The sequence below is a fragment of the Scomber japonicus genome, chromosome 19 (assembly GCF_027409825.1).
Source record: "Scomber japonicus isolate fScoJap1 chromosome 19, fScoJap1.pri, whole genome shotgun sequence".
Taxonomy (NCBI): domain Eukaryota; kingdom Metazoa; phylum Chordata; class Actinopteri; order Scombriformes; family Scombridae; genus Scomber; species Scomber japonicus.
In genome coordinates this window covers 25,148,198-25,162,656 of record NC_070596.1, presented here as the reverse complement: position 1 = coordinate 25,162,656, position 14,459 = coordinate 25,148,198, and the positions used below count along the sequence as shown (strand labels likewise).

The 14,459-nt window shown below is 37.4% G+C and overlaps 1 protein-coding gene across 1 annotated transcript in view; it reads right to left on the bottom strand.

The window, feature by feature from the left end:
* Positions 1-312: 312 nt before the first annotated feature.
* LOC128380745 (homer protein homolog 1-like) overlaps positions 313-14,459 on the bottom strand; it is a 28,043-nt gene continuing 13,896 nt past the window's right edge. The window contains exons 2-9 of the mRNA XM_053340634.1: positions 13,752-13,908; positions 8,717-8,848; positions 8,496-8,588; positions 5,879-6,021; positions 4,225-4,384; positions 2,956-3,066; positions 2,641-2,721; positions 313-1,615 (exon numbers count right to left, since the gene is read on the bottom strand). Of these exons, the coding sequence (XP_053196609.1) occupies positions 1,427-1,615; positions 2,641-2,721; positions 2,956-3,066; positions 4,225-4,384; positions 5,879-6,021; positions 8,496-8,588; positions 8,717-8,848; positions 13,752-13,908 (1,066 nt within the window). The 3' untranslated portion in view covers positions 313-1,426. The remainder of the gene's footprint in view (positions 1,616-2,640; positions 2,722-2,955; positions 3,067-4,224; positions 4,385-5,878; positions 6,022-8,495; positions 8,589-8,716; positions 8,849-13,751; positions 13,909-14,459) is intronic.

The following is a 14,459-nucleotide window of genomic DNA, read 5'->3' as shown; positions in this document are numbered from 1 at the left end:
TAACAAAAAAAAGGGTATCAGTCATTGCACTTCAAAAGTAAGTCGCAATAAGAAACAGAAAAAGAAGAGAAAAGGAGGAAGAGAGGAGGAAAAGAAAAAGATAATCAGATTCACACACACACACAAACTCCATTTTCACAAGTGCACTAGTAGTAATCTTTTTTAAAAAAGTGTATAGAAAGAAAGACTTTTGATTTTTAAAATCCCGCCGCACTCATCAGAGGGGCTAAACTCAAGAAGAAGACAAAGAGTGAAAGAGAGAAAGTGAAAGAAAGAAAGAAAGAAAGAAAGAAAGAAAGAAAGAAAGAGAGAGAGAGAGAGAGAGAGAGAGAGAGAGAGAGAGAGAGAGAGAGAGGAGTAAATTACCTGAAAGTGAGAGTTGGAAAGTGTTTTTTTTTTTGTTTTTTTGCCCCTCTGATGCTCCCTTTTTTTTGTTTTTTTAGTATTGCTCATATATTGTATAAGAATATAAGTCGTCCTCCTGTTTTTTTTGGCTGTTTTTGGCAGTCCTTCAAGTGGATTACAATCACAGGGAGGAAGAAGGGAGTGAGGAAGGAGGAGGAGAAGGAGGAGAAGGAGGAGAGGGGTTATCTCTTCTTTCATGACATTCGACCCACTGTCACCCTCCAAAAAGAGTTAAATAACAAAAAAAAAAAGATGAAATCAGTAGGAAAAGTCTCCCGAAGTGTTCGTTTTGGCTGACGATGACGTGGTTTATATAACAATAAAGTTAGTAGCGAGGGAAGAGAAAAAAAGGAGAAGAAGAAGGGATGAATAAAAGGAGATGAGGGGAGAAAAAGAGCAGCAGCTTCAGGTGTAAAATGCATCAAAAGTGAAGCTCCAAAAAAAAAAAAAGAAAAAGCTAATTTTCTTCAAATTTGATGCGATTGAAGGGGCGCGAAAAAAAAATCCCCTCGAAACGGAATGATGAAGAAAAATAAAAAGAGACCAAAAAAAAGAAAAGAAAGAAAAAAAAAAGAAATTCAGTTTATCTCTGAAGAGAGTCAAGAATAATCCAGAGTGGAGCGGAGGAGGGAAGGCATGATGGTCCAAGCGAAGCCTCTTCTTCACTTGGCTGTTTTTTTGTTGTAAACGTGTACCGAATGATGTGTGTGTGTGTGTGTGTGTGTGTGTGTGTGTGTGTGTGTGTGTGTGTGTGTGTGTATGTGTGTGTGTGTGTGTGTGTGTGTGTAGTAGCGTTAATGCATAAAACTTGTGTGTAAACTCTTTTACACGTATCATATACATGTCGAGAAGAAAGAAGAAGACTTCAAGTTAAGAGTGATTGCCGGCATGCAGTGAGGCGTGACGGTGGTGAGATGATGATGATGATGATGATGATGATGATGATGAGTAAGATGATGATTGTGTCGTGGCAGTGAAGAAACGGGCTCCATCAGCGTGTGTGTGTGTCGTGGTGAGGCCTCTAGCTGCTCTCGATGAGTTTGGACAGCGTGTCTCTGAGCTCCGTCAGCTCAAAGATCTTACTGTCCAGCAGCTCGAGCAGCGAGCGCAGACTGCTGCGGAAAGCTTCCCTCTCTTGCTGGCTGCTCTCCAGACGCTGCTCCAGGTCGCTCAGCTGAGACTCCAACGTCTGGTTCCTCGACTCCGTGTCCTGAAATTAAAAAAACACAATGTGGCTCCAGACGTGTTTAAAGATATTATGTTTAGTATAATTATTGTGTATCATAGAGCTCTTTCATTTAACCCTCCTGTTGTCCTCGAGTCAAGGAAGGAAGGGAGGAAGAAGGAAGGAAAGGAGGGAGGAATGATGGAGGGAAGGAAGAAAGGAAGGAAAGCAGGGAGGAAGGAAGGAGAGGAAGGAAGGTAGGACAGAGGAAAGAAGGAGGGAGGGAGGGAGGGAGAAAGGAAAAGAGGAAGGAAGGATGGAAGGGAGGAAGGAAGGATGGAAGGGAGGAAGGAAGGATGGAAGGAAGGTAGGAAAAGAGGAAGGAAGGAAAGAAGGAAGGGAGGAAGGAAAGAGGGAAGGGAGGAAGGAAAGGAAGGAGGGAAAGAGGGAAGGAAAGAAGGACAGAAGGAAGGAAGAAAAGGGGATGGAGGAAGGAAAGAAAGAGAGAAGGAAGGAGGGAGGAAGGACAGACGGAAGGAAGGGAGGGAGGAAAGAAGGAACAGTCAAAAAAGACAGAGTCAATTTGACCCGGAAGGACGACAGGAAGGTTAAGGGATGTAGCTCAAAGTGCTTTACAGAGAAAAAAAACAGCAAATAAACAAAAACTTTAGCTTTAGGTTTAGAAGTTTTTTCCATAATTTTTCCGTATAATTAAAATAAGCGTCTGGTTCCTCGACTCTGTGTCCTGAAACAAGAAAACCATAATGTGTGGGGTTTTTTTAAACTTCATAATAAATCAGATCTGGATATGGATTTGAGTTATAAAGGTCCACAGTTTGAGTATAAAATATATCAAAAGCTTAAATACTTCACACAAATGATTATTATTATTATTATTTATTGAATGTGTATGTTTGTCTAAATAATTTAAAATCAGGGGAGCCCCTTTCTTCAACTTAATTATTTTAATACACACTGGAGGCTTTCTGATCCCTTCTCATCTACATATATAATCAATACATAAAATACATGATCAATAACAGCTGATCAGCTTCAGGTGTTTTTCTCACCTCTAGTTTCAGTGCGAGCGTTTCTTTCTGAGACTGAAACTCGTTGGCACTCTCCACTTCCTCTCTGAGCTGCTCCAACTCCTGAAAGTCATCACACAAACGGAAAATGATCAGAAATATATTATCAATTAAGTGCTGGCAGTAAAGTAATCAATAAATGGATTGGTTGTCTTCTATTCTTATAATTGATTATTCATTTTGAGTCATTCTCAAGAAAAACTTCAATAAACAGTGATCAACATTTTAACAACTAATCAATTAATCAATAATGAAAGTATTGATTAGCTTCAGAAGACTCTTTCCTACAGAACGTACTTCCTCTTTAGCTTTCAGAGCAAACTCCAGCTCTTCTATCGTCTGGTTGAGCTCCGTCTTTTGAGATTTGATCACCGTCGTTTGACCGCTGACGCACTCGAGCTCTGTCACCTGGAAAAGAAAAGAGAAAAGAGAAAAGAGAAAAGAAAATGAAAGAAGAGAAAAGAGGAGACGAGAGAGGAAAATAGAAAAAAAGAAGAGAGGAGAGGAAAAGAGAAGAGAAGAGAAAAGAGAAAAAAGAAGAGGAAAGAAACAAAAAGAAAAGAGGAGAAAAGAAAAGAAAAGAGAAAAGAAACAAAAAGAGAAGAAAAGATAAGAAACCTTCAGACTGATTAATACAATACACAGCCTGGCTCTAGATTGAGCTGATAAGGACTTTGTAAATACACAACAATGCTCCAGCCAATCAGAGACAGGGAGCGTTCATGCGCGTTCACGGTCAGACAGAGGGGGGCGGGGTTACGTAGTGACGCAGTCGGAAGGAGAAACGTCTGGTACAAACATAGTGGAGACGGAGAGGTGACCAAGAAACATCCAGAGAGGAGAAAGTTAGAAGACAAAACATATAAAAGAAGGACTTTGAACAGACAAGGACCCGCGGACGCATCAGTGTGGTTTTATAACGTCGGAGAGACCAACGTAGGGATTGACGGGGTCCCGGCGAAGGAGCGGAGAGTGAATGCGGACGCTGATCTGCCGGACAGGTGAGTAACATCAGCGCTGCTTCACATAAACTGTAACGTTACCTGCTGACATTCAGCTCACTGTCTAGTTAGTCAGGATATGTAGTTGTTGTGATGTTAGCTGTAAAGTAGCAGAGTTGTTACTACAGCTGTTTGACGCTCTGCACGTTAGCTTCGCAGCTAACGTTAGCAGCGTGCTAACGGAACCTACAACGTAGCTGCTGTGTAGCTGCTAGCTGTGTATCTGGTGTTTGTTCACTGCTTTCAAAGTGTTTACAGTCATGAAGACAAATAAACACAGGTTTCATATCACAATAATCTCACATGAGATTGAGACTCGGTCTGGTGTTAGCCAGGCTAGCCACCTGTACTATCAGAGCAATAAACGCTGCTATCAAACTGAAGCTTCCGCAGTGGTTACATCCGTTACCATGACAATGCGCGTTCATGAACTTCGGGGGTGGAGCCTCAGAAGGGGCACGAAGGGAGGGACGGGGGGATGTTTTGGTTTTCACTCAAATATAAACAACTTTTCTCCTCGTTTTCCCCCACATCGCTTACTATACCCCGTGTATCTTTATTTTACCCGTTTGTGGAGCCTCTCAGCTTCCTCCTGATACGCAGCCAGCTGTTGTTTCCACTGTTTGACGTTGGCCGTGGACTCGAGCAGAGCCGCCGTCAGCTTGGCGTTGTTTCCTTTCAGCGCCGCCAGCTCCGCCTCCCAGTGCTTGTTGATGTTGGATGAACTGAAAGAGGAAGAGACGACTGTTACTTATCCATTCATTTATGTCACATTTGATAAAATCTGACTAATATTAATGTGTATAAGGTGTTTTTACAGCTCTCAAATGTAAAAATGGGTCAAATTAGACGATGAACAGGATGTGAGGGTTACAGATATTAGAAGTTTGTACATATTTTAAAGTGCCTTGTTGTGATCACAACAAGGCACTTTTTACTTTTAAAAGTAAAATATTTATATACAAAAATAAAATAGATTCAGAAAACTTACAAGCATTTCTAGCCTAAATGTCCTCTGTATCAGGAGTCCGACTTTCTACAGTGTTTGAGTCTTTGGGGAAACTGAAATCCATATTTTGGACTCCTCCTAACCCACATGGGTAAAAAAAATGTCCATGTGGTTTGCTGCACATTTGCTATTTAGTATTAAACATTAAAATTAAGTCTGATGGGAACATCATGACTTTTTACTACTGAATAAACTGAATTTATGACCTGATAATGGCGCTTAATAAGTCAAACAATCACTAAAGTAATCACAGTTTATCTTGAGGAGGACGTGAATGTCTGAAGCAAAGTTCACAGTAACTAAACCACAAATGTGGGAGCATTACTGTGTGTGTGTGTGTGTGTGTGTGTGTGTGTGTGTGTGTGTGTGTGTGTGTGTGTGTGTGTGTGTGTGTGCTGACCTCAATATGAGTACAGCTGACACCTCGGAGAGTTCGATCAGACAACTATCTCCACTTATTCAATGCTTTATAATTATGTATAATTAATAGGAGGTTTGTAGTGTTTTAATGTAACGTCTTAATGCTGTTCAGAGACTCAGGGAGAAAGATTAGTAATGAATGAACGAACCGACACGAGCTGCAGCTTTAACCCTTTAAACAGACGAGACTGTAAAATTAGATATATAAAACTACTTTCTCATCTCTTTTGCACCTAAAGTAAAACATTCAAACAAATATTTTTTAATATATTTTGGATTTTATGAGTTGTATCTCCTTTGTTTGAGTTTGCTCCTTTTAAAGACCATGTAAAGTGAATTCAGACATTTTCATTAAATAGGTCATAAATGTATTTCTAAAAACTGTGGTAAAAGTATTTCAACCATTTAGATTTGAATTGTGGAGCTAGGCTTCACAAACTGTGTTTCAAGATTTCTGTGTTCAGGATTTAGTGATTAGCATAAACCCGCCCCTGCTGCTATAGAGGTATAAATACATTTAGCACACACCACTACTACTACAGTCTACAGTTAGCCAGTTAGCTGAGTTAGCCGCCAAGCTAGCAGCTGAGTTAGCCACCGAGCTAGCCGCTGAGTTAGCAGCAGAAAACTCTGATTTTTACAAAACTTTGAAGCCTAATTTCATATATTTGGCGATTTTTTTCAAATTTGGCAGGGTGGTTAACAACACATTTTTCTGTAGTATGAATAGGTAGGAATTTGAATGAAACTGAAGATATATTATATTTTTAATACTTGTTTTTTTTTTTACCTGTGTGAGAAGGGCAGTGCGTTTTGGGAGGGCTCTGCTCGGGGTTCGGGGGGCTGAGGCGTGTCTGGTGTCACTTGCTCGTCGTCTGTACCGTTGATGCTCTCTGGGGTCAAAGGTGACTGAACATCACCTGCGGCCGACTCCTGAAAAACAAGAGTATAGTTAGAGGAATAAAATAAGAAAGAAAGAAGTAGCTCAACATTTTGGTAATATTCTTTACTCGCTCTTTTGCTGAGAGTTAGACGAGGAGATTGATGCCAAACTTGATATTTTAAATATAAGGTTTAGCTTAGCATTAAGATTTTAAGACTGTCTCTCTCCAAAAGGTAACAAATCTGCTCACTAGCACCACAAAATCTCATAAATGAACACGTTAAATCTAAATAGTTAATCAGGATGAAGAAAATGAAAAACAAGTTGTGGTTTTATGAGGATTTTGTGCCATATTATGTCTTGGTTGGACTAGTTTTCCTCATAATTCGTCACAAAATCTCAACTTCTTGGTTTACCTTTAAATAAATTAGATATAAAGTGTTAATTAGTGAACTTTAATGAGATTTTATAACCTTTGGACAGAGACAGGCTAGCCGTTTTCCTGTTTTTAGTTTTTCTATGCTAAACTAAACTAATATACACATAAAAGCTGATGTGAGGAAGAGACTAAAAGACTGTTAGTCAAGCTGAAACTAATATTTTAATTATTAATGAATCTAACTTAATTTAACTTATTACATTTTATACCCTAAAATGTCTAAAACTAGAAGTAGAGAAACAATACAGCCATGTTTTAGCATCAGTATAGTATCAATCATCTCGTTTAACTCTCAGCAAGAATGCGAAGAATCGTACTTCCCAAAAATATCTCGATTATTTTTGTGAGTTCACGAGACACAATCTTCTGTAATTAAAGATGAAGAAGTTAATGATTCTGTGCTCTCAAAAATTAACAGGATTTAATGCTGAAATGTAAAAAAAACCTAATTATTAACATGAAACTAAACAGAGCAACTAATTAATTAATTTCACTACAAAATAAAGGATGTTTTCTCTACATATGCATCCTTAAATCTATTTATTCTTTCTTCTTATTCATTTAGAAATGTTTGCTTTTTGTTGGGTTTCCAATTTGGCCAAAATTATCTGACTGCTAAAACTTTTGCAGATGTTTTTGTGCCCAAACAGCTGGATCTTTAAATGCTCGTGGAGATCTGAGATATTTCCACTTTCAGTCACATTTCAGACAAAGTAACTCCATATTTCTAAAGAGACAACTGTCTGCATTTTTGCTTGATCTAATATTAGTAATAATAATAATAATAATAATAATAATAATAATAGTTGTCGCCCATGATTGATGACTGCTGAAATGCTCCTAATTTCAGCCGACTGTCACTTTTTGAGAGGATGAAAGGAAGTCTGGAGGATCGTCTGTGGGAGGTTTTTGAGCGTGTGGGGGGGGAATGCAGAGAGACAAGGTTTCCTCTGGTTGTTAGTATGACGTTAGGATGATAGATGAGGGTGTTAAAAGACTGACGGAAAGAAGGGTTTGTTTATTTATACCAAAAAACAATAATGACAGGTGTGTAAATCCATCATCTCTTAAAAGTTTAGAGAACAAAACTGATGCTTTTAAAAAGTCTAGGGAGAAGTGTGTAGGGAGAAACCTGAGAGGGAGAGGAGCTGTCGGAGTTATGAAAATGATTCATTTCCTTTTCATTACTTTCTTTTTTTCTCTTTTCTTTTTTACCTTCTTTTTACCGGGTTTGTTGACTGATAACACATTCCTTTTTACAGCGCCACCCTGAGGAGGAATCGTTCAGGAGAGCAAAGAAAAAAGGAGGATATTTATATAGTTTGATGCTCAACAACAGGAACTTCATCAATGAATGTGTTTTTTTTAGCTTGTTAATGTTACTTGTGTGTGGAAGGGCTTGTCGGTATTTCTCACTTCCTACAAGAGCTAACTTTGTGTGTTCTCCATTAGTGTTAGCATTGCTGTTAGCCGCCATTTCTTGCTGGAATTAAATGTGTTGTGTTAGTTAGCTGGAGCCGTCAGAAGTTTATCAAAGCGTGGAGTAAAAGTAAAGAAGTTTCAAATATGCAAGAATTTACTCAATAGTCATTTAACTGGTTTCCTGCAAGGCTGTTTATTCCTTTGCTAACGTATATGAGCTGTTACTCATGTGTCCCCTGTTTTTTGTTGACTTCTTTAATCCTTACATACTATTCAGGGCCAAATCTGACCAATTTTAACATTAGAGAGCTGTAAAAACACCATATATACACATTTTCTAGGTAATTTTCTAAGTATTTCCTGATGTAAACACAAATATACAAAAATGGAAATAAAAATGCATAATTTTTTAAATTTTTGTGCAGCTAGTCGCATTTTTGTATAATATGCAAATATCCAAATTTCACCTGTCTTCATAATACAATTTAAAAAATCAGCATTAAAACATGTTGTATTCTTCATATTCTATAAAATGTTCACCTGGACCATAAAATAGACTAATTATGAGTCAGACTATGAACAGTATGTAAAGGGTTAAAGAGAGATCCAAGCTGGAAAGTAAAATCTCTGCCAGGTTGTGACAGTGATGGTCGTGTTTGTTACCTGAGAGGGAGTGCTGGTGAGCTCCATCTTCTCCTGAGACTTCTCCTTCGCTAACCGCGCCGCCTCTTTGAACTCGTTGAACTTCTCCGCAAACTAAAAACAACAAGAAATGCTGATTATTGACTTATTTTATTAGATTTATTTGCTCCTCATGATACGAAACCCTCTCTACTTTTTTGTTTTAAAGGAGATCTTTCATGTGTGTGTGTGTTAGCGCTCACCTTTGCTAGCTGACTCTCGGAGGAGAAGCCGAGGCCGTAGACGGTGTTCGCCCGGCTGTCGGCCCACTGCCCAAACTTCTGTGACGTCTTAGTGAACGACATGTTGGGGGTGATGGTGCTGTTGATAATGGCCTGTTGGGGGAAAAAAGATTACGTTTCAAAAAAGGTGGCTTACGAGATGACGGCTGCTTTGAGAAATCACAGCTGGACGTCTTGTTTCCTGCCGAGACCTGGAGGATGTGAGTGTTGTATAAATGTTGGTTTATATTCCCACCGTTCGGTAAACAGGAAGCTGTCAATACGGAGCTCTAAAGTGAGTCCAACTGACTGTGATGTTATTGATCAGAGTGGGAGGCCTCGCTGGCAGCGCTGACAGAGAGGCGAGCACAGATGGTGGGTGAAGGTTTGTAGTTAAGAAAAGAAAAAAAAGAAATCAACTGCTGCTGATGTCTCTTAAATTTGCTTTAGAGATTCCTTTAGTGCAGTTTATTCTTCATCTTATGGGACGAGTGGTTGATGAAACAGCCTCAAAGGTTCTCTTACTCACTTCTCTGGAGGTTTTTATTGTATCACAGTTTTCATCAAGCAAGTTTAAGCTTCGAAACTGAGCACCTCTAGGACTTCTCATCCACGTTGACTAAAACGTTGAGTTCATTTTTAATCTTGGAAACAGAGGCTGAACTCATAGTTGAAAGCTCCAAGTGAGTAAATGGACCTTTAGTTGAGATCTAATACCTTTTTAAAAGGGTTTTTACATGTTAGTAGCTGAGATAAAGCTTTTGTATTTTATCACCCAGTCAGAAAAAGCTGGAAGGAAACAACAAATTTGCATCTAACTTACTCAAAACCAGTTTAATTACTGGACAACTTCTTTAACACTCATCGTCCTTAAACTGAGTTTTTCTATTTCTTCAACATAAAAGTAATCTAAACAAGAAGAATAACAACCAGTTTATTTCACATATAGATTAGATAGATTGGGTCATGTCACCTTTGAGTCATAAAACGCTGCCTCTGTGTTTTATAGATCTTAAACTGGACTTCCTAAGTTGTATTTCACTGTCTCACCTGAAGTAAAAACACATCCCAGTAATGTAAAAAAACTAATTTCACAATAAATCAATTTGGAAATGTTAACTCTATATATAAAGACACTAAAGTAAAAAGCACAGCTGAGACTGATGAGAAAGTCATTAGTTTTTTTGCTCTTTTGTCTTGAACCCAATTCACATTTTGACCTGCAGATGGCGCTAAAATAAAAAGTCAGAAGATCACCAAAAGTTATTCCAGTTCATGTTTGTGTTTGCACCACATTTCAGAGCAAACCATCAAATAGTTTAGTGACTTTAGTCTGGAATAAACTGGTTTAGCCACGCTGTGATCATGACTAAAAACTATATATACTTTATATTGTTATATTATTTGATATATGTAATACTAATATATTATACTAACATTGTTTTGCTTGAAACATATTCTTAACCTGCAGAAAACAATGCATAAATATCAGTGAAAAGACTCTTTAAAGGAGTTTTTCTCATGAAGAAGTTTAAGATTTATGTTCATGTAACAAACTTTAATTATTTAGTTTAGTTTATTTAGGTCATTAAACTCAAATGAACATGTATAAATAAAGTAAATAATCATAAATCCTTATTCTTTATCCTTCATCTCCTTCAGCCAAAAAGAGAAAAAGCATAAAAGTAAAAATAAACCCATAATAAAAAACATTTCCAGACAGATTTGACCTTATGTGTCGCCGTCTGTCATTCTGTGTGTTTTTCTTTCTCTCGTCTCTGCTCAGAAGACTTATTGTTGTCTGGATAATAACGTCCTCGAGCACCAACCCACCCAATCTCTGCTATTTTCAGCTAACTTTCTGCTTCAACAACAACATCAACAACAACAACAAGAGTAGCAGGAGTCACCCAGAGAAGCTCTTACATAAGCATGTTAACTCCACCTCTGCACCTCTCTCAAGCCTAAAATACTCACTGCCACATAGAAATGACAGGCCTGCCCAACTTCACTGCTTCAAGCGCTCCGAGGAGAACAAAAGTCAGACGAGCTGTGTGAATATCAGCTTTAAAAACAACAACGAAAAAAGAGATCTAAATGTTTCTGATTATTTTTTAATGAGATAAAAGCTTTATTTAATTTAAAAGGAGCTGCTGGTTTCTGTGGTTTCCTTTAATTATTTATTTCTTCCCATTTCAGATTTTTCTTTAAAAGTGGCCGCTCCACTTTAAAAAAAAAAAAAGTGTTTTTGTTCTTTCAGTTGAAAGTTTGAGCTTCACTCTGCAGCATGATGTGTGTGTAGAGTTCAACTGTGTTTAAGTACAGAAGACTAAAGTTGTTGGTTTTATCATCTTTTACCCCTCCTGTTGTCCTCAGGTCAAGGAAAGACTGAGGAAGGAAAGAAGGAAGGGAGGAAAGAAGGAAGGAATGAGGAAGTAAAGGAATAAGGAGGGAGAGAGGAAAAGATGAAGTAAGTAAGGAGAGAAGGAAGGAAGGAAGTGAAGAAAGGAGGACGGAAGGGAGGGAGGAAAAGAGGAAGGAAGGGAGGAAGGAAAGGAGGAAGGAAGGAAGTGAGGAAAGAAGGAAGGGGGGAAGGAAAGGTGGAAGGAAGGAAGGGAGGAAGGAAAGGTGGAAAGACAGAAGGAAGGGAGAAAGGAGGGAGGGAGGGAGGAAGGAAAAGAGGAAGGAAGTAAGGAGAGAAAGAAGGAAGGAAGTAAGTGAGGAAAGAAGTATGGAAGGAGGAGGGAGCAAAGAAAGAGGGAAGGAGGGGAAGAACGAAGGAAAAATTAAAGAAAGAGGGAAGAAAGAAGGAACAGTCAAAAGAGAGATGGGGTCAATGTGACCCGGGAGGACGACAGGAGGGTTAATATGTGATTGCGGATTATGGTTGAACAATTATTTGAAATTTCATCTAAATGAGTTGCTTTGATGTTTCAGTATTTACGGACCAAACTGATGTTGAAGCGTGACTCGGGTGCCGTAGTGTATTTGTGCACAGTGACAGGTCTGATGAAGAGTTTTTGGCACACAGGTAGACTCTGTATTAAATATGTAAAGTTACTGTGTTCTTTTAAAAGGTTATGTTTATTTAACACTATAAAATAGTTTGGCTTTGTATAATGAGACAGATGGGTACTTCCGTTTCCTTTTTGTATAATAATAATAATAATAATCATCATTTAATCTTCACCCCTCGCAGTGTTTTGTGCATTATTTCATATTTGAGTTTAGTGTTTTCAGTTTCCTCCACAGCTGGTTTTACATTACATCGGCTGAAAGTGGAAATATGGAAATCACAATTAAACAGACATATATTTGTGACATTACAGTGTGTTTGGAGCTAATATAGGTCCAGTATTCAACTTACATTTTGAGTATTTTAAGCTCAGTGATTTAATGTTTCTTGCTGAAATGCATCTTGGAAGTTTTTAACCCTTTAAACAGGCAGGAGTGGAAAATAAGGTTTTGATTATTCTTTTAATTTACTTTTTTATGTACTTAGGCATCACATTCGCACCTAAATACACATTTCCACAAGTCATTATTTATCATATTTTGTATATTTTGGATTTTATGAGTTGCCTTTATTAATGTAGGCTATAACAAATATAAATGTATCTCCTGGTGCACTTTGCCTGTTTAAGGGTTAAGTTAACTTCTGCCTAAAAATATTAATGTACACATGCTTTTACTTTTGTCTGTTTATTAAAGAACCAGATGTTTTCTAATGTAATTGTTCATTTTTTCTATTTTGATTAATTAAACCGGGAGAGTTTCATACCAATCTGAGCCGAAGTGCTGCTCAAACTGTGAACCATGGCCCGCTCAATTATGAAATTAATGAGATTTTCACTTACAATACGAGTAATCATCATAATAATTATAATAATAATCAGCAGGAGATTAGTTTTTAGATGATTTTGGGACGATAACAGTATGTTTCAAATTACTGGTGGATAAATCATTAGTGGCGTTATTGTTATTTTCACTCCAACAAAACAATAAAAACAACAAAACAGGTTCAGAAAATTGAATTACAGTCTTTAAAGTGAGGAAACAAGATTTTTATCAAGACATTACGAGCCAGAATGCAAATCAATATATCAAAGGTCCTGATATTTATCATGACACCTCCCTAATTTAGTTGTGACAGTCACATTCAACAACATACTCAGTTATATTATCATTCAGCACCAATAGATACTATTTCTTTAACTCTATTTTTTACTATTATTGTTTTTTATTGTATGTGTACTTATTATTTATTGTTCTTTATTCTTTTTATTGATGCTCTTTCTATTTTTACTATCCACTTGATGCTGCAATACTGTAGATTTGGTCTAATTTATCATATTGATTACTAACTAGATATATAGTTAATAGCTTAAAAAAAGTCTATGCAAGTCTATGTTACATTTTTATCTTTAGTACTTCCTGACTTTTATTTTGTAATTTTTTTTGGGTTCTATCTATTATGTTTTTATAGTTTAACTTACTTATAATTATTTATTTTATATAGCTAATTTATCATATTGATTATTGTTAAACTAGATGCAGTCCTTTCTGGTTCTCCATTGAGCGAATGTCACATTTATTATGCAAGTCTACAGTATATTACCTTTTATCTTAAGTACTTCCTGACTTTTATTTTGTAATTTTTTTTACAGTTTTTATTGTGTTTTTATAGTTTCTTACTTATAATTGTTATTTTATATAGCTTGTGTTTTAAGCTTTGGTCAACTGAGGTTCTTCTAAATGTGCTCTATAAATAAACTTTGATTTGACTTCTTAAAAAGCATTTTATTATCTATATTTCGTGCTTATTTTGTAATATTCATGTCAGACAAAGAAGAACTTTCTCCATCTTGTTAAATGATTGACAGACGATGGACCAGTTCAGGATTTTATTGTTCTAACCCTGATGAATCTAATATGTTGTGTTTTATAATATATATTCCAGCGTCGTCAGCAAACACACAAACAGACTCTGTACCGAGCGCTACGCATGCACACACACCTTGGATCCGTCCAGACTGATGATTCGATATACATTCCTGGTGCTGTCGTAGAAGTAGGAGACGGTGACAGCGTGTTTACTCGTGGGAACCCAGTTCTTCTTCGTGTTCGGGTCGATCTGGAAGACGTGGGCCCGCGTACTGAAGATGGGCTGCTCACTGCACAGAGAGAGAGAGAGAGAGAGAGAGAGAGAGAGAGAGAGAGAGAGAGAGAGAGAGAGAGAGAGAGAGAGAGAGGAGAGAGAGAGAGAGAGAGAGAGAGAGAGAGAGAGAGAGAGAGAGAGAGAGAGAGAGAGAGAAGAAGTGGAGCAATGAGTGTCTGGTGTAAAGGTCCAGCTGCCTTAGATATGCTGTGTGTAATAAAGACAGTTTTCGGGTTTGTCGTCAGTGGAAGAAGTACTCAGATTCTTTACTCATATAATAAAGCAAATAAAACAATGTCAAAATACTCCTTTATAAAAGTCAGCCCTGCATTCAAAATCCTACTTGAGGAAAAATACACAAATATCTTTTTATTATCGATTAGTCTGTCTGTTATTTTCTCCATTAACTAACCGGTTTGGTCTATACGAAAGGTCAGAAAATGGTGAAAATGTCTCCTGAAACATGAGATGCAATTTAAAACATCATCTTTTTTTCCCTTACTAACAGTCCACAACCCAAAAACACTCAACTTCCTGTCAGAGAGGACTAAAGAAACCAGAAAATAT